This window comes from Vipera berus (genome assembly GCF_964194415.1).
Source record: "Vipera berus genome assembly, chromosome: 3".
NCBI lineage: Eukaryota > Metazoa > Chordata > Lepidosauria > Squamata > Viperidae > Vipera > Vipera berus.
Genome location: NC_138204.1, coordinates 183303935 through 183324383, shown reverse-complemented (window position 1 = coordinate 183324383; position 20449 = coordinate 183303935). Strand labels below are relative to the sequence as shown.

General features: G+C 36.3%; 2 protein-coding genes across 2 annotated transcripts; one reads left to right on the top strand and one right to left on the bottom strand.

The window, feature by feature from the left end:
* Positions 1-632: 632 nt before the first annotated feature.
* Positions 633-10387, top strand: RPL7 (ribosomal protein L7; the record flags this gene model as incomplete). Its single annotated transcript, XM_081325288.1, is given in 8 exon segments — positions 633-662; positions 664-692; positions 1835-1940; positions 3144-3310; positions 5673-5810; positions 6850-6959; positions 9211-9421; positions 10333-10387. Coding segments are annotated over 7 exon segments (789 nt in total). The 3' UTR covers positions 9420-9421; positions 10333-10387.
* A 237-nt stretch (positions 10388-10624) lies between these two features.
* On the bottom strand, positions 10625-18203 carry LOC308666441 (uncharacterized protein). The gene is made up of 4 exons (XM_081325289.1): positions 18060-18203; positions 17233-17301; positions 14059-14166; positions 10625-13188 (listed from the first exon to the last, which is right to left on the bottom strand). Exons 1-4 carry the CDS (start codon positions 18137-18139, stop codon positions 13080-13082), a joined length of 366 nt encoding a protein of 121 aa, XP_081181415.1. The 5' UTR covers positions 18140-18203; the 3' UTR covers positions 10625-13079.
* Positions 18204-20449: the final 2246 nt, after the last annotated feature.

Sequence of the window (20449 nt, the reverse complement as noted above, 5' to 3'; positions counted from 1 at the left end):
TACTAAACTTTTCAGCTGCTAAACAAACTAGGCTGCTTAGCTTTCAAACCCAGTCACGTGCTGCTCTTCTTACACGCACATTGAAATTTACACGGAGTAAATAGAATAGAATATAAATCCGTGTAATGTAATGTAGTCCCCATTAAGTATTCCAATTTCCATATAGTAGCCTAGTGAAGAAGGCACTTAGGAGAAAGCTCCCATTTAACCAACCTGGGTCATATATACAGTAAGGACGGCATACTGTATTCTATTTCATGTAGACGTCACTTATATGCTTCTACACGACATCTGTTCGATTGTCTAGAAAAGGAGATATCAAGAGATTAAAAACAAGTAGTATTACCAACAAAATCCCAAAATTAGCTTACTTTAATACAGTGATAAAATAATGTACTTTAAATGTCACACCCCGCCCCGTTCTTATCGCCTACCCTGGTTGGCAATAAAAAACGAAAGCATAAAAAAATCTTTCACCATTTCAAGGAATCATAACAGCTTCCGCGTTCCTTTCAGCGCTAATCTGGCCACCAAGCTGGACTACTTGGTGCAGGCATTAATTTAGACAGCTGAACAGGAACGGGGGCTTCTCATTCAGCGGTCCCTTCTATTGGCCCGCCAAGCGACAGTTCATGTACTCTGCGCATGCTCCCCATCTTTCTTTTTCCGGTAGAAACCATGGCGGCCGAGGAGTAAGTATTCCTTTTGAGAGGCAATCCATTCCCATCCACCGCATTAAGACCTTTTTTGCGGGCCTTTCTTTTTAAAAAAGTTTTACCATGGCTTTATAACTTGGAAGGTTTGCCCTAAACTATTGCAACCGGTGTTTGGAAGGGTTAATTAGGGAGATTCGGCTGAGAACTGGAACCCTTACTGTAATGAGTCGCGTTGCGTGTTGGGTGCTTCAGAGCGAGAGAACTCTAAGGGAGGAGGGCATTTGCAGTCTCAGATCTACTATGCTACTTCGTTTGATTAATGGTTTAGTCTAGGCCTAGTTATTGCCTTTCGGTAGTGTACACGCATACAAGTGGGTGAATGGAAGACGCTTCTGTTATAAGATTGCCAGAATGTGGTCCTTCGCCTAAAATCAGGGATCCGGAACTCCGTGGTATTCATCGCTGAAAATGGCAAAACAACAACCACCACCTTGGAATTCTTCCTGCTTTTTCCATGATTTTTGTAAATAAATGTCTTCCAACTACTGTCAATCAGTAACCCTGGTTTCGCTATAAATTTTAGAATTATTTCAGTAAGGGAAACGTCCAATAGTAACAGAATGAGTTGAAGGAAGTGGTTTTTTCCTTTGATAATGTAATAATAATAATAATAATTAATAATTAATAATAATAATAATAATAATATAATAATAATAATAATAATTTTATTTATATACCGCCCTTCTCCCGAAGGACTCAGGGCGGTGAACAGGGCAGATATATAAAAAATACAAAAATACAAAAGTTAAAAGAAAATTAAACATATGCCCGACTAAAAACAGTAAATACAGATATTAAAAATGACCATAAAAACCCAACCCATCCCCCATCAGGCCAGGCCGGTTTGTTCAAATAAGAGTGTCTTCAGATCGCTATGGAAGGAATGAAGGTCGGGCGCCGGTAAGAATGGTTGATGATGTATGTTTGGATAATTAAGAGTAAATTCCATAAAAACTGCAAAAATGTACCAAATTAGGAACAAATGTATTTGTGTATTTAAGGCGCTTATATTTCTTGAAGTTCTAGGGTTTTTTAAATTGGGTACATTTTGTTATCAAACAATTTTCGTTTGAAATATTTTGATATAATTTTTGTTAATTTGCTGCTTTATAATTTAGAGGAAAAAAGAAGTTGCCTTCAGTGCCAGAAAGCCTTTTAAAGAAAAGGAAGGCTTTTGCTGATTTAAAGGCCAAACGCCTGAAGAGACTGTTGGTCCAAAAGAAGGTAAATACTATCCCATGGGACACTTCCTCTGACAGTTTGCATAAGAGTACAGTAAAAAAAATAAATCTAGCATGATTTAATAACTAATTCTATGCTCATTTACATAGAATATAGACACATTGTATTCATTTGGCTTACTAGCAAGTAAATCTGTATCAAATTGCAAATTAGTACGTGACTTTAATTAATGTCAAATGTTAAAATTGCTGCCTTGGTATGTTTCAATTTGATCTTAAAAGAGTAATGAATTATGAAATGGCAAAAACTGCATTTATTTTTAGCTTTACTTTGAATTTTCTTTTAGTGTTTTGCAGTTTTAGTGTGGCATCTACAGAATCCCAAGCTTTTCCCATTTCAAACAAAACAGCTTATCCTAAACATTCTGCCTTTTATCTTGAGTGTTCTGCTTTTTTCCCTGGAATGGACTGCATTCAATGAATTAAATAAATCCAATTTATTTGGGATTCACATACTACTTCACTTCCAAATCATTCTAGCTTCTATTCTAACTTTTTTCTTAATCAGTAATGCCTTATCCTGGATCCATTTTTTCTTAATATATCTTGCATATAATTTTCTTAACATATCTTTAATTTTACATGGATTGGCAAGTTATATGCTAGAAAACTTTATACTTCTCAGGGTTTTGCAGCCATTCCTAAACTGTACTTTGCTAAAATAGTTCTTGCTTTCACTGTTCTCTCATTGAAAATCCTTGTCTGTCCTCATCTGCTTTACATTTATATATAATGGTATTTACATTTATATATAATGCTTGGCCAGGGGGTTGGGCTCCAAGGATTTTTCCAATTCTGTTATCCTGCTTTAGCATGAATCTACCAAAATTTGGGAACTTGCCCTTCCCTGCAAGAAAAAGGTAAAGAAGCTAAAGATTAAAAAGAAAGTAAGCATTCACTTTGAAATGACTTTAAAAAATTGAGAGTCAGCACAAGTTGATTAGAAATGAGGAAAATATTTTTTTAAATGAATTTTCTGTCTTGGGACTATGTTGTCTTTGAAGTGGAGTAAAAAAAAATCAGTTGCAGTGTTATGACTAGAGTAAATTGAAATTCATATTTATTTGGTTTGATATCTAATTTTACCTGACAACGTAGTTGTGAGATTAAATGGGGGATAACTGGCCACTCTGATGATCTGGGGGGAGTAAAAAATAAATTTCTCAATATAATGTTCTCATTGCAGTTGCGAAAGGAGGAACGAAAACTCATTTATAAAAGAGCCCAGACCTATCATAAAGAATACAGGCAGATGTACCGTCGTGAGATTCGCATGGGACGTATGGCTCGCAAAGCTGGCAATTACTATGTACCTGCTGAACCCAAATTGGCATTTGTAATCAGGATAAGAGGGTAAGGTAAACAAAACCACTATTAAACAGTTAATTCTAACCAATACTAATTGGACAGTTTTATTTAGATATCAAATTTTCCTATTAAGGAGATTGTGATTGTTTTATCACATTTACCTTGCCCAGTATTCAATTTACACACGCTTTAAAGACAGTTTTAAAGTAGAATTTAATGCTTTAAATATCCCAGTATTGTACTGATTATTCTGTGAAGTCACTGAGTCAGATCATTTTTGACACTGGCCTGAAAGGTGTCAAGTAAGATTTTTTTTCCTGTTCTAACTTAAGCTAAAAATGGAAATTCAACTTCTTGCATACAAAGTGATGGTGTATTACTGATTGTTAGTGAAAAATTGTAAATTAACAAATGTTAGGTACAAAATGAGTGTCACATGCAGAAGTATAGAGGATATAGAATAATATGTCAGTAGGGATGTGAAAAACTCACTGATGCAGAAATAGAAATTTCTTTAGAATTCTGGAAATTTCTGTTCCCCCTCTAGACCCTGCCAAGTGTCCTCTGAGCCAAGCTGTTGAGAGGGTAGTTCTGCAGGTGCTGGATCTAAATCCTCCAAACTGGAAGCAGTTTGAAGTGTTCTATGGGTAATCAGACCTGAAATAGCTCCCCTTTTTCAGGATATCTCAAAACAGTTTCTGGTTCTTAGGATTTATTTCTGGAGACCATGAAACTGCCTTTGGAAGTGTTGTCCAGAGTGCGAATGAAACGTTTCATAATTCTCTGAAAGTTTCCATGCACAGATCAGTGAATTCTGTAGATAACTACATGTTTGCATTTCTTAAGACAGATCTGAGATTAGTCTAATTTTTCTACAAACTATGAATTAGTGCCTGTAGTTGTCAACCAATAGTCAAGTAATCAGTGTATGCTATGTTTGATCATCTGTATACCTTCATAATTAATTTCCAATTGCTTCTTAGTTTAGATTAATCAAAAAATGCATTTTTAGGGTATAGGTATTTAAATTTTGTAGAAGAGAATTTTGCATAGTTCCTAGCTAGATGACAGCATTTGCCTACCTTGATTGATACCATAAAAGCTAAGCAGGATTGGACCTAGTAAATGAGAGACCACTAAAAAGTGTCATACGTTTAGGTAGGCTGGAATGTTGAAAAAACAAGCATATTGGTGTTCCTAAGAAATAGATGGACTTGTAGACATCAATTAAAGAACAGATTACTAACGTAGGGCAACAATTACCGTATATACTTGAGTATAAGCCGACTCGAGTATAAGCCGAGACCCCCAATTTCACCCCCAAAAACTGGAAAAAGTTGTTGACTCGAGTATAAGCCGATCCGCCGTTCTGCAAGCCTCTGCCGCCAGCAGAGGCTCGATCCGCCATTTTGCAAGCCTGAATACACAGGAATACCCTGTGTGGCCGCGGCTCTCGGGGAAGCCCTGGCTGTCAGCTTCCTCGCTCCACGCTGCCATTCGGGGCCCGCGCGTTCCCCGGGCAAATCGCGGCGCCCAGCAGGCGAGGAAACACGCCCGCTCCAGTCGCCCCCCCTTCCCTCAGGGGACGCGAAGCAAGTGACCGCCCGGAGCTTACCGAGGACTTGCTTCGGTGCTTCCAGGATCGCGCGCACCTCTCCCAAGCCGCCGCCGTCCGGAGACCTGCCGAAGTTTGGGGAGGTGCGCGCGCACCTCCCCAAACCTCCCCAAACGTCGGCAGGTCTCCGGACCTCTGCGCCCTGCCTGCCTGCTTCTTTCCGCAGCGGAAAGAAGCAGGCAGGCAGGGCGCGGAGGAACGGAGACCTGCCGACGTTTGGGGAGGTTTGGGCGCCTCCCCAAACCTCCCCAAACGTCGCCGGGTCTCCGTTCCTCTGCGCCCTGCCTGCCTGCTTCTTTCCACAGCGGAAAGAAGCAGGCAGGCAGGGTGCGGAGGAACGGACACCTGCCGACGTTTGGGGAGGTTTGGGCGCCTCCCCAAACCTCCCCAAACGTCGCCGGGTCTCCGTTCCTCCGCGCCCTGCCTGCCTGCTTCTTTCCACAGCGGAAAGAAGCAGGCAGGCAGGGCGCGGAGGAACGGACACCTGCCGACGTTTGGGGAGGTTTGGGCACCTCCCCAAACTTCGGCAGGTCTCCGGACGGCGGTGGCTTGGGAGAGGTGCGCGCGATCCCGGAAGCACCAAAGCCTCGGCCGCGCACAAGTCCTCGGTAAGTTTTTTTTGTTGACTGGAGTATAAGCCGAAGTGGAATTTTTCAGCCCAAAAAGTGGGCTGAAAAATTCGGCTTATACTCAAGTATATACGGTATATATAAATTTATACTATGCAAGTTTATTAGTGGGCAAGTACATTTGAATGTATATGCTAAAAAGAGTTTCTGTTTTGCTGTTTAGAATTAATGGTGTTAGTCCCAAGGTTCGTAAGGTACTGCAGCTCCTTCGTCTGCGGCAGATTTTTAATGGGACTTTCGTGAAACTCAACAAGGCATCCATTAACATGCTGAGGATCGTTGAACCTTACATTGCTTGGGGGTAAGTTGAATCAAGTTTAGTGATTGCTGTTTGTCTGATTTTTTTTTAAAGGAGATGTTTATTAAAATAATGAAATTACTTTTTTTTAGTACTCACATTCACTTTTCAGTAGTATCTTTGCTGATTTGCCATTGGGAGACCAAGTACAGTCTTTGATCTAGAAGACATTTTGCAACCCAGCCCTCAAACAGCCCAGGTTTTATTATACCAGCCTGTATAAGACTGGTGTTTGCTAAATATGGTTATAGGAAGCATGATCGTATACTTGCTACAAGTGTTATAAGATGAAAAAAACTTTTTTTAATCAAGAAACTGGTGGCATTACCAACAAATAGTATCTCATTCTTATGCTACAGAATGCTACAGAAACTTGCCATGATGGTTTTGGTCCAGCATAAATAGAGTATAATTTCTTTTTGTGTGCCTGCTCATTCCTTAATGACTACAGAAGTGGATGTTCATAATGCCCTTGCTATGATTTAAAATAAGAGTTTGACACATAGACAGTGATAACCACAGACTATAGAAGTCTGGAACCTCTTAATCTGCCTGTGAATAAGATACTTTGTTAGAAAATAATTGGCAAGCAGGTATTTAAATATATTTTAATAGCTATGTGCCTATATTCTTAATGGTTTATATGTGCCACTTTAAAGTTAGAAACTACCTTGTTTTTCATGCTTTCAGTAGGAACTTTTTTAAAAAAATAATTAGTATATAAAACAATTACGGGTCCCCCTCCTCCCCCAGACCTTTCCATTTTTCAGTCTAAATTTTCTGAGCAAATATTATTTCATGTAAGGTTTTCCTCAATACCTTTAATTTCAGTGCACTGGGGGAAATGTCATTTTCAAAAGCTTCAACCTGCAGACTTTTTAATAATGTTGTTTCCCAAATGGATTTAGTGTGTAAGAAGAGTAAGTACCAAATATATGCAAAATATGATTTTGTGTTCATTTTAATGGTTGTATTTTTATTGGTCAATGATCAAAATAAAGTTCTGTCTGTAATTACACTAAAGCAATTTCTTATCTTCTAGATATCCCAACTTAAAGTCTGTGCACGAGCTGATCTATAAGCGTGGTTATGGGAAGATCAACAAGCAGCGTATAGCTTTGACTGACAACGCTCTGATTAAGAAATGCCTGAGTAAGTACATTTTACTTCGCATTGCTGCTTAAATAATGATGGTTTTGAATTTTAGCTACACCTGTAAACCTGAGGTATATTTTCTTTTGAGTTACATATTATAACTTCTCTACACAACATGGTGTGCTGGTTTGAATGTTTAATCTCTGTTGTATTTTGGGGTGTTTGTGTGCATATGCAGAGACTACTTTTCTTTTAAAAATTCACCCAATCCTTCTGCAGTATAATTTATAGTTGCTCATATTGAGCTGTCTTTTCAAATCTTGGTAACTTATTGTTTCGTGAAATAGGAGTATAAGGAACACAGCAACATAATGTTCAAAATAGCTAGAATAAGATTTTGGAATGTCAAGATCATCTTGTTTTAAAGTATTTATATCAGGTCAAAATGTTTCAACCTATAAACATCTAACTTCATTGGAAAAGTTCAATACTAGGAATTATATTTTCTGACAATGTTAAAATCTAGTTTCATATAACATCTTGTAACCTTTAAGTAATACAATTTTTATAATGCTTACAAGAATTATGTTTTGAAAACCTACTGATAAATATTAGTCCCATTGAGCTTTGAAATTTATCAAATTAAAGGTAGAATAACAGTAAAGGTTAACAATTCCAGAAGTTTAAAATATGCCTTTTCTAATACAGCAGGATTTAAAATAGTACATATTTAATTATAAATACCTTTTTAATCCAAACAATAATTTGGGTATATTTGTATTTAAAAGCTGCAAGATCACAGATGTCATATTTTATATGTGTATGTATGTATGTTAAATCAGAATAAATTATTGTATGCAAAATGTTTTGAATTTGAATCTTACATCTTTTTGATGAACGTGTAAGATGCGTTTGAAATGCTCTGAGTTAAGTGAGTGTGCTTTACAGTATACTTTTTATACTGTTTATACTTGGGGCATTTAATGTTTCACTACTTTAAAGTTCTCTGAATGGAAGGACCTTGTTATATAAATAGTCAGAAAAGTACTGAGCAGATGGTTTGTCGAAGGGTCAAGTGCTTAGAATGTTGGTTCACCTGGGGACTCTGGCTTGTTTTTTGTTGTAGTGAGTACAGGACTTTTATATAAGAGCAAGCAAAGGCTATATCCTTCAAATAGCATAGGTCTGATTGAAATAATCGATAAGATATATTTCATGCTGGGCTTGAAATATTGGTATGTGTAGTTGCATATGCACTGGCAGGTCTGTGGTGAACTGGGCTCCCTGTCATCCACACCGGGGTCTCTAGATTTCTGGTTAAAGCACTTCTGCTGCAACCTCACAGGGAGATTCAAAAGTAGAATTGCAGTTTTAAGTCCTTCCAGAAAAGTGTGCCAATTTAAACATTTTGCTCTGTATATTAAAGTCTCAAAACTAGACTTAAATAATAGGAGAAAAAAAGAATTGGGACAGTTCATTTGAAGAAGAAATTTCTCAGATTGAGTTCCAATCGAATCCATACAGGCATACCATGAATGGAAGGAATAGTTGAGATAAGAAACCAAAGGCAAACAAATTTCCAACATTTTAGATTACCCCGTGAAGGAAATCCACAATCCTTTCAAAAAGGTGATTTATGACTGTTTTCCACTTACAGTGGTTGCAGCATCCCCATGGTCACATTATCAAAATTCAGACCTTGGCAACTGACTTATATTTAGGACGGTTGCAGTATCCTGGGGTGATGTGATCCCCTTTCGCGACTTTCTGACAAGCAGAGTCAATGGGGAAGCCAGATTCACTTAACAACTGTGTTATTAAACTTAACAGCTGCAGTGATTCACTTAACAACTGTCTCAGCAAGATAAATTTTGGGCTCAATTGTGGTCGTAAATTGAGTACCTGTACTGTATTTTTTGTGGTTCCCCAGTTACAGCTTTTGGGGATTTGCTTGCTTGGCTTCTTGCTGTCTGGAAGAAAACTATTTTGCTCTTACCATTAGGGAGAAGGCACAACAAAAGCAAAACAGAACATTCTTTCTTCTTTAAAGGCCACCAGAGACAGGAATGTTCCTATTTTGCTTGGTTCTTCCATTTGTTCTCAGGACCCCACTTTTACTGATAGTGTAGATTTGATTGACAGATTTCCTTTTAACTGTTTTATGTCTGAACCTGCCACAATGGAAAAGTTGAAATATTTTGACCATGGTAGAAATAATCAGACTCAGCTTGTTTAACATATGCCTTTCATGAGCAAGTGAGAGCATTTTGCAGGCTGAATATTTTCTGATGTTCATTTTAATTTTCAGAAAAATATGGCATTATTTGCATGGAAGACTTGATCCATGAAATCTATACTGTTGGCAAAAACTTCAAAGCTGCAAACAACTTTCTCTGGCCATTCAAGCTATCTTCTCCGAGGGGTGGAATGAAGAAGAAAACAACTCATTTTGTAGAAGGTGGTGATGCAGGAAACAGAGAGGACCAGATTAACAGGATGATTAGGAGGATGAATTAATGGTATGATACAGTTAATTACATTTCCAACATACAAATTTTGATTCCTTCATTTTTTTATTATTGTTATGTTGTGAATTGTACATTTTAAATACCAGAAAAGGAATTGGTTGTTTTCCCTTAATGTGTTTTAAATATTGTCTTTCTGCTTAAAAGAAGTTAAAGAACAGTTTAATATCAAACAGCTATCTCAGTCTCATAGGTGTGTAGAATATGCAAGTTGTGTATATATATGCTTTGTGAAAAATGGGACTGTAAGGGAGGGAAGAATTTATTAAATTTTTATTGAGGCATAAGATAAAATTATTAAACTTTTAGTTACACTCAAGTGTATTCTAATTTTATTTTAAATAAAATTTAGCTTTTGTGCTGGCTGTAGCCAATCCTTCATCTAGTTTTATTTTATTTATTTTATTTTAATTCTATTTATATCCCGCCCTTCTCCGAAGACTCAGGGCGGCTTACAAGCTTAGCAGTAGCCTTCATTCTATGTATATGCCTGCTTATTAGGGCTTTCACACACACCCCAAGCGGCATTATTACAAAGTCAGCTTATTGCCCCCAACAATCTGGGTCCTCATTTTACCTACCGTGGAAGGATGGAAGGCTGAGTCAACCTTGAGCCTGGTGGGACGCGAACCTGCACTAATTGCAGGCAGCTGGTGTTACTTAAGGAGGCATTAGCCCACTGCTCCACCAAGGCTCTTAGTTGTCATCTGGTTTGTAGAATGTAACCCTGAAGGTACCACTCAAAAGGTCCTCTCTGGTCCTTGATTCAGAAATAGGGAAGTAAATGCAGTATAGTACATTGGTGATTTGCAGAAATTTTAATACATTACCTGTATTCATTTTTTTTCTCAGTGAATTGTGATTTGTTTTCTGCTTTTTAAGTGTTAATGTCTCTTCTCTTCTAGAGGCTCAGAAGATGACTGCTCTACACATTGTTAATAAAGAGAACTATGAAAACTGCTTCCACTGTTAAATTCTTTTACTGATATATGAAATGCTTCTGAATATTCTGATTCCACTAAATATGATTAGATAGTACAATAATGAAGTGAAAGTTAATAAAATAACCTAAGAGTCGTAAGACAACTTCAATGTACAGATACAAGGTGTATCTGTACAGTGCATAAAGACAGGTGACGACTTATATTATCTAACAGTTGACATCTGTTTTGCCAAAGTAAGAGTTTTAGCTAAGTAGTGTGCCATTATGTTAAATAACATGGTCATTGATCTCGTTCATGGCCTGTGCATTTCCAACACATATACCTAGTCCTGTTTCTTTCAATAAACCAGTGGGATAAGCTAATGGAACTGTAATGTAGTTACTGGAAGGAAAACATACATGCTTTATATTATTTGGTTGACTTTGCTGAATAGCCTCTATAGTAGTACCATAAATAATTTCTCACTGTACACCTTTTTAGTCAGGAAGTTCTTTTCTAATTAAATCAGGGTTTGGCATCTAGCTATTTTTCTTTTTGGCGTCCAGATGGCGTTGCCTACAAAGAGAACTGGAGCTTGTGTCAAAGTAAAGTAAAACATGGTATACTATAATAATTAAATTCTGATTAAGCTGCTTGTCAATCATTGGGCTATTAAGTATTAAGAATAATACCGGGATTTCCCCCCCAATACTTGGACATGAGAGAAGGAAAAAGTTCCATACTGGAGCATGGAAAGGAGTGTCTCTTCTTTTGTATTAAGTGTTTAAATACAGAACACTAAAATGAAATTGACTGCATACCAGCCCCTTGGCTGTCCCTGTCTGGCTCCCATGAGGTAAATTAGACATTAGAAATAAAATGTAAATAAGTAAATAATTGTAATGCCACAATTGTGCACAATTAAATTCAGCCTGTTGGTTTGGTAGTCCACAATGATTTCTCATGGGGCCCTTTGGGAAAATCAATTGCCCATTCCTGGGTGCTATGCTTTCATAAATGTGCTAATCTATAGTTACTTTTGAGTTGCTAACTAGTCAGTTTAAACCCTAGCATTCTTAATGAAGTAAGCACAATGGGTCTATTCATATATTAAGTGGCTTGTTGAATAAACAAATGGCTGATTTCAGACAACATGGTAAAATAGAATTAAACCACATTGCAGATTATGATATCTATCCCGAGGCTGCCTTAGCAAGCTTAACCATGGTGTGCATGAATGCAGCCATTAGCAATGGAATAGTGGGGAAAGGAGAAAATGCCTACAACTTTAGAAATACGTCCAGGATTGAAAGATCTGAAGCAGCTAATAATTGCAGGAAATGGACAATCAGTATTTCCTATTCCTCTTGTATTCAGCATATTCTGGTTTATTATTAGGTTTATGATCTTTGCATTATTGCAGGCAAGGTCTATGTAGATAGTTTTATTATATTTCTGTGCTGCCCATCTTGCTATCCAAAATGTCATAATTTAATAGAGAAAATCAGTTTGCTGTAGTGATTGGGGCATAAAGTTAGAAGCCAGAATATTAAGTTCCACTTTAAACACAAAGCTGGCTAGTTGACCTTGGCCAATCACTCAACCCTAGGAAGAGGAGGTAGTGGCAAAATATTTCTGAAACAGTAGGCAGTCTCCAAGAATCAAAATAAAACAAACTTATTTGCATACTTAGATGAAAAACAACTTACTAATCACAATGACTAGGTTTGCATAGTATGGCTAGGTCATGGTTATGCTTGCTGGGAGTCTGAAATCTTAAAACGCTTTGTAGCAGGTTAGAGAAGGTTGAAAGATGAGAGGTTGAAAGCTGGGTTTTTACCTCCATTTTGAGTAACAGCAGTTTTTAAACAACCCACATTGATTTGAACAATGACAATATATAATTGATAAAATATTTATTAAGCATTTTTTTCTTTGATTCACTGATCAACACTATATGTTAAAGGAAATCAAACAAACATCTAATTGCAAAGGAGCCTGCTCCTTGCATGATAGAGGTCTATGCCTCTTGTTTCTTGGTCTTCCTTATTTTTATGGTTCTCTCTTCATGAATTGTTGTGCATTCAAGAGCAGCTAAATCAGCAAGCCTCTGAAGGAACTGAGATGGGGCTCCATTGACAGGATCAGCAAATTGGTAATCTAAGAGAAGAAAAAAGATTTTACTTGATTGCCTACTGTTTTTATTTAATGATACATGGCTAAAAACCATGTGGAAATACAATCTTTGGGTCATAGTCAACTGAAGATTCCAGTTATATGTTCCAATTCTTTTGGCCACAATAGAGAAATGGTTTACCAGTGCTTAACCCCTGCACAGCTATGTCTATGAGCCTACTTTGATCATCAGAATGTTTTCTCCCAAAGGATCTACACTTTACAGTATAGGGGAAACGATTCTGGATTCCATTCCTGGCCCATATTTTAGAGAGTAATATTTAATAGTGAATGTAAAAAGAGTAAGAAGACTTCACAATGTGTGAGAGGACAGGTTGCCTGCAGAATGGCTAACACCTGTGCTGCTATTGTCCCTTTCAAGCCTTGTAGAAGTGTATAAGTAGGAAATGGAATAGTGAGCAGTGAGTACTAGCCTTTGTGTGTTGCCAAGGGATCTGTGGTTCTGTTGGCCCTCTTGGATTTTGCAGCCCACTGATTTGGGTATATATAAAAGAACCAGTGATACAATTAAATATAGTGAATACTAATTTGCTTTATTTTTTAAAATAAAGGCAGAAGTAGGAAATGCCTCTTTTACCAGTCCTGTACTTGGGCCTTCCTGGAAATGAAGCCAATCTGGAACACCGATTGTGTTTTTTCAACCTATAAATGTGCAAGAACGTATTGAATAGCATATTTTAATTACCAGTAATTATCTGTATGAAGTCAGAGGTGTGCAAGGAAATTAAAATATTGATTTAGTCGTATACAGAAATATTTCTCATGATTCAGTACCCATCACCATCCACATTTTAAATGGTACTGTATTCTTAAAGTCAAATGCTGACATACTACAAACTATTTTGAAGGTTTAATATTGCTGACTAGTATTTTTACTTCATTAGATAGAATATTTTCTTTGACATTTATTGATTACATTGCCATTCTTGCTTTTATTTCAGGAGCTCAAAATTTAAATTTAGGAAAAAGACTCACTATCCCAGTCATTCAGTGCTTCCTGGTCAGTGGGATTTACTCCCAGATCAGAGTGTAACATTTACTCAGTTCTTTGTTTGTATGAAGAATGTTTGTGATTTTTATTCAGATGCAGCGCAGTGTATTCCAAAAGATTATCAGATATAATCAGTCAAGTATGTAAAGGAGTTTTAAGATTTTTTTTAAATCTTAAGCTTTTATTTATATCATTAGAATAACTCCTAAATTTATAACAAGGGAAACGTGAAAACTGAATTGTTGAAACCAAGCAGCTATGGTACTATACTATATCTCAACCACATTAAAAGAGAGCATTTAAGTAATAGCCCAGTAAAAAAAAATAACTTACAGCATTACACTAGAGCACATGTGTCAAACTCGCCACATTATGTGATGTGTCGTGACGTATTGTGACTCTTTTTGCATTGTCGGCAATGGGGTGGGCATGGCTTCGGTATGATGAAACCGGCCCGCCGGCCGGCAGTTCAACACCCCTGCTAGACAGTTAGCTATATTTGCCTTTTCAAATCACCTTACCTCACAACACCCAACTCTCCAGCTTGACCGTGTGGTTCAGAGTTCTTCAGAGGTGCTGATATCCGAGGCACCTCTTTTTTGTTTGGGCTTTCCATAGCAATGTCTCCCCTACAAAGAATGATAATAGATCACAGGCGTGAATGTATTAAATCTGTTTTAATCACTTATTTTTCACAATTTGTTATGTGGAAAGTGCCTATGGCCCTGTATCTTCTAGTCAGTGGTTCTCAACCTTTGCAACATTAAGATGTGCGAACTTGAACTCCTAGAATTCCCCAGCCAGTAGCTTATGCTTGTTAAGGTTGAGAAAACACTAATCTAAATATTTGAACTAAGGCCCCCAGAGTGCATAAGCAACTGGCAATGCTGGCTAAGATTAAGGAAAATTGAAATGAAATATATCTAGAAGCACCAAGCCAAGTATTTGAGAAAACTGTATTATGAGCATATTCAATTACATAAAATTTATTCTTTACCATATCTGACACTTTAAGCTATTCTGAATTCAATTGTGACCATCTCCCTAATATTTGGTATTGCACAATAAATACCAACTAAAATATTTGGTAAAGGAACTCTATGCTGGGAAGCTTGAATAGATAAGATTTTGTCTTTGGAGATGATTTCCATAAGGTAACCTAGATTTCTGATAACTATATAGGCAAGTCCATATAGTTTTCTTGGCAAATAGTCCAGTTTGCCATTGCTTTCTTCTGTTTTTGTTTTCATTTTCCAGTCTAATCTACAGCTCTGGAATTTCCTGGTGGTTTTCCATCCAAATACTAATCAAATTTGATCTTGATTAGTTAATTACCTCTAATTTAATTACATTAGCCACGGTTAGGTGCTGCCATCTATTGGATAAGTCGTAATGAGCTATTTCAAAGTACCACTCTCGTGTAATCTTTAATGTACAATTACACAACTGATGAATACCAAGATGCACTTTTATCTTCCAACCACAGTTATTAGAAAGGTGGGTTCAACTGCCGATCATTAAATTTTCTGGAACTTTTGAACCAATAGACAGAATTGCTAAATAGGTAAGTTGTTTTGTGGCCAGTGGCAAGGAATAGTAGCAGCGGTGGAGCCAGCAATGTTGGTGAAACCCAGAGGCATTGGATTTCTATTCATTTATTTATTTGAAAGCTGGTTCATTACCAGCACACCACTGGCCAGACCATGACATCTGAAATACATTTTATTTAATTTGATAGCAACAGTTTTTTCTCTCCAACACTAAATGAACCTTGAACATATGCTGAAATCCAAGAGCTTAGGAAAAAGTAGCAATATAGCTCAATTAAACTGACTATTGACATGTTTTGAAATCCTATTTATGTACTTGTCTTCCACTTGTTTTCTATATTTTCTCAACAAAATATTTTCATATCTAGAAGTTTGGCTGCAATGGTTTTATTTAAAAAAACATGCATTTGTAGAACATTTGTTTATTGAATCATGTAAAAATACCAACGTTAAACTCAACAGATATTAACACGTTTTTATTAAAAACACTATTTTTAACTAAAAATGAGAATAATGTTTTAATTTTTTGCAAATATCTTCAATATCTGGCAAGTAGTTTTGTGGACCCTCCAGAGTCTTTGGACCATAGTTTAAAAAATGCTGACTTCAATGGTTACAGTAGTAGTAATAAGTTTTATTTATTATGTGCTTATCACTAACTGCAATACATGAAAGAAAACTAAAATAATAAATTTCAATTTACCATAACATAAAATAATATGAGCCATTTTTAAAGTAGAAGGCTCATAAGAGCCTTGGTGGAGCAGTGGGCTAATGCCTCCTTAAGTAACACCAGCTGCCTGCAATTATTGCAGGTTCGCATCCCACCAGGCTCAAGGTTGACTCAGCCTTCCATCCTTCTGAGGTAGGTAAATTGAGGACCCAGATTGTTGGGGGCAATAAGCTGACTTTGTAATAATGCCGCTTGGGGGGGCGAAAGCCCTAATAAGCAGGCATATACATAGAATGAAGGCTATTGCTAAGCACATTTGATTTGTGCTTAGATTGTAAGCCGCCCTGAGTCTTCGGAGAAGGGCGGGATATAAATGGGATTAAAATAAAATAAAAAAATAACTATTTAATTAGATCAGACCAGAAAATGAATTCTATAGGAAGACCAGTACTATACTTTATTTAGATTGGTTAAAATAAGAGAATCTTGCAAGTCAGATTATGCTTTACCTCTCCTCTTTATACCTCAAAGATCCAGAGAAATGCTTGCCTGAGCTGCTTATGAATATTATCTTGCAGGACTTAAGAACTTTTCAGTCTTCAGAAGTTGTGGATACTCCAACATTGGAGGTTTTTTAAGAAGGGATTAGAGAACAATTTGTCTGAAATGGCATAGGGTTTCCTGTTTTGAGCAGGGGTTGGACTAGAAGACCTCTAAGGTCCCATCCAACTCTGTTATTTTGTTCTGTTACTCAGCTTCTTTGTCTAGGTAACAGTTCTTACATATTTCTTGTTCTGTACAATGACCTATAAAATACCTTTTATATATTTAAAATGATAGGTTTTTAAAAAAAATAATAAACCAACTCCATTGGGGCCCATGGAAAAGAATGATTATGTTTTTAATTTTTTAAATGATCTGATTCCAAGTGTACAAACTACCCCTTATATTGGCTTTTAGAACAATATATACCAGAAACAGACTGTCTACTTCAATTGATTTTTCTATGCCTTTATGTCAGCTCCGAGTCCTGACAAAGTCCCTGAAATTTTCTTGGCAAGGTGTTTCAGAAGTAGTTTCCCATTGCCTGCCTCTTAGGACTGAGAGAGAATGACTGGCCCAAGGTCCCCAGCTGGCCTTTTGGCCAAACTGTTGTTTAGCTTGGTGCTTAACCACTACACCTCTTGATCTTAAGCTTTGCAGGCTTGCAACTGACCCATTTGAGGAACAAAGAAGAGTGAAAATGTTAAGGATAAGAACAGATCTTTTCAGTTCTCTGAATTCATCCAGTTGCTCCAAAAAGCAACTGCCTCCTCCTAAAAAGGGACAAAAAATTATCCTCACCCATACCAGTGATATTCTGGGGCTATAAAATAGGTATGTCGGTAATATATGTGGCCTACAATTTGCTCAGATAAGGAACATAATATTACAGTAAAACTAATTCCTTTCAATAAGAAATGAAGCCTTACCTGCTTTTGTAGTAGCCTTCAAAAAGCAAATATAAAGGTGGCAATCTGGAATCTTCATTACTATCAGAGCTAAAATGATGAAAATAACAATAAAGACTATTATAGCAGCTGAAACACTTAAGAAATTGACAATGATGACTTATCAGTGTCCCACTTCCTTCTTTCCCTTTGATTTATCCAACAGTAAACTACTGACTAGACAATAATGAATATTGCAAATTAGCTTTATTGTTGCCTTAGCCAGGTAGTTTTTGAACTGCTATCCTACTTTAGTTTATTGAATGTTTTATCACAGACTGTTCAGATGTTATTTTAATAGCTTAACATGAACTGCTTTGGGTACAATTTACTGGAAACTTGGTAAGAGTAAAAGCCTTAAACTGAGGCCCTTTATGGCCTATGCATTATTTGTATTTTACCACATTTTTTACTTTTTTTCTTTTAAAAAATCAAGCATTAGGACCAACTCCTGGAATATGGGTAACAATCTGAGTATTTAAGAAAGTATTTTACTCAGGAATAGCATCTTGACAACAATTATAGTGACTCCAGGTGCTAACCCTTATTCCACTCTAATTACTAAGGACTGTCACAATTAACATCAGAAATACAAATAATACGATAATGGGATCGTTATTCATCCATGCTTCATAGGAGCTGTTCATACCCATTCTTTGTAAAGTATTTTGGTGGTGTCAAACTATCCAAACAGGGATAATTTGGAAATGAAATGGCATTTATGATTCTGTAAATTATTCTTTGCAGTGCAATCTGAGAAATAACATTTGCATATTCCTCATATTAAAACCCAAAGTAAAATAATATACCTGTTTGGAAACTGTTTAGCGCAAATTTGTGTCTTTTGTATAACAGGAAGGGGGTTTGGTATTGTAGGATATTTCTCCATACTCTGAGAAAGACACGCCACTGCAGTATTTTCATTGGAATCACTCAAGCCATATGCAGAAACATACTCTGCTTAGGGAAATAATTCAAAATAGGAAACATGAAATATCACATCAAGAACTTCAAATAATCTAGCCTCAATTATAAATGCATAGAAATCAAGCACACTGAAATCAATGGGAGAAATATGTCCAGGATAAATAAGGACATGTTTACCTAGAGATACTTTCAATTTGGCTGTCTAGGAAAAAAAAAATCCCAAAACTACAACAGAAACAATCCTAACAATGGGAGCACCTTCTATGAAATCATATTTAGGTATCTAAGTGCTTAAACCAAAATAGAAGAGAAGAAACAAAAACTAAAAGCTGTCTTCATCATGTCAATTCCACATTAGAAACAGAGACAGAATAACATGTTCCTTATGAACTGCACTGCCAGTTCCCATCATCTGCTTGAAACATGCAGATAAGACAGCTGCAACAGAAATTTAAACTCCACAGAGTTCAATAAGACTTACTCCCAGGTATGTGTGTATAGATATTACTTACAAATTTTCAGGTTGTGAACCTTTTTCCTAGTGCAAATCAATCTGTCCACAACTCTAACTTAAAAGGTCTCAGTAGTCGAGAGAAGATGGGAAAGAGTTAGCAGTGCCAGAAACTAACCCTTTCCCACTCTACTCACATACTCACATCCAAGATGGTGGAACAAAGTATTAGAGATATACTTGAAAGGTCTTTAAATAAAATTCGCCAATTCATTGAACAGCTGTGATCTAAGGGTGATAAAAAAAATCCTCTCAAATTACTGAGATGCAAACATGTGGAGAATGCTGCCATAATACCAAGGCAACTTCACAAACATTGGAAACTTCACAAGTAGTTGAAAAGGCAGAAAATGCAGACCAGCTCATTGCAGTTTTGGAAGAACCTGATATTAACTTTCATTATTATGATGTAGATATAAAACTCTCAACATAAAGAAGAAGAAAAAAAAGTGACAAAAATACATGCAATTTTGACTTTGGTTTTGTCGATTTACATAGATTTGCTGTTATAGAAATAGCTGATCATATAATAATGTGTAAAAACAAAAAGTGGAGGCTATAGAGTGCTTTTATTTTTGTACTTTGCTAAAAAGAGTCGGAAGCCAATACTTTTTTTTCTTTTCCCTTGTACCTCACATCTTCTCTTTCCCTTTTCTTTTCCCTCTCTTAATCTCTTATTTCTATTTTCCTTTGTATTTTATATTTTATATATTAAATAAAATTATTAAAAAAACTTTTACTCATTATGCTTTTTATGCTTTTTGGATTTGCAAACAAAACAGAATTATGAACAGCCTTTCAGAACGTAACCTGTTTGTAACTAGAGCACTGTGTGTATAGAACTGCATCCTAAGTAGATGAACCTAGATGTCTCCATCTCAGAAAGCTGTGAATGACAATATCTTCAAAATAAGGAAAAAAAACCCTCCAGGAAAAAATATAGACAATTTTGGATATGCCAATCTGAACCATATGTTGCTAATATTACTATAGTTATTATTTAAACTGTTAATGTAACCGACTTATTTATACAAAAGATTTATATATTGTCTTCAGTCCTGCTTCCCAAACAATTGACAAATGCTCAAATGTAGATCTGTGGAAGAAAGACTCTTTGAAATATTTTAAAAATATGTAACATGACAACACCTGTATAAAAATACACAAATGTATTTAATAAGTATTTTAACAAATTTTCTGCAAAATTGTTATGTTTTACCTTGTTTAATTTTTTTTGTGTTTAAACATGCATTTTTCCAACTATCCATAAACGGTTGACTTTTAAATAATTTTCCTTTATGATCCAGGAATTTATGGTCAGGTGTCAGGAATGGCAATTTTCTTTCTTTTGGAATTGGCTGGAAAGTGATATCTTTCCTATTTCAGACAGAAAAATGGAACATCACAGGAATATGTAAAAACAACAAATAATGTTTTTCAAATGTTATAAAGCACAAATATATTTCAGATAAACATCACTAAAGAATCTGGTTACAATGCTACCTTTCATTTCAAACACACCTTCCTTCAGCTTTCAGTAACCAAGGTCCTTTGAGTGGGAATATAACTTCTGGAACTCCAAGAAAACAGGGCCAATGAAGGATGAAATGCTTGCCAATAGATCTGAAGGGACCAAGTTATAAAAAACTTCCCTAACTGATCATCCCTAAGCAATATTGGTTTAGCTAACTGACAGGTTCTACACACTATCATGGGCGGTTTTAAACAATATACTTTTCGGAATCTGTTTGTATATCAATA

What these genes read in the sequence shown, in the direction of transcription:
- LOC308666441 (XM_081325289.1), bottom strand. Translation starts at nt 18,139, where the DNA reads ATGGAGAAATATCCTACAATACCAAACCCCCTTCCTGTTATACAAAAG. An exon ending in GAAGGCTACTACAAAAGCAG is followed by an intron (nt 14,167 to 17,232) that starts GTAAGGCTTCAT and finishes CATTCTTTGTAG; the next exon opens with GGGAGACATTGCTATGGAAA. An exon ending in GGAGAGTTGGGTGTTGTGAG is followed by an intron (nt 13,189 to 14,058) that starts GTAAGGTGATTT and finishes GCACATTTATAG; the next exon opens with GTTGAAAAAACACAATCGGT.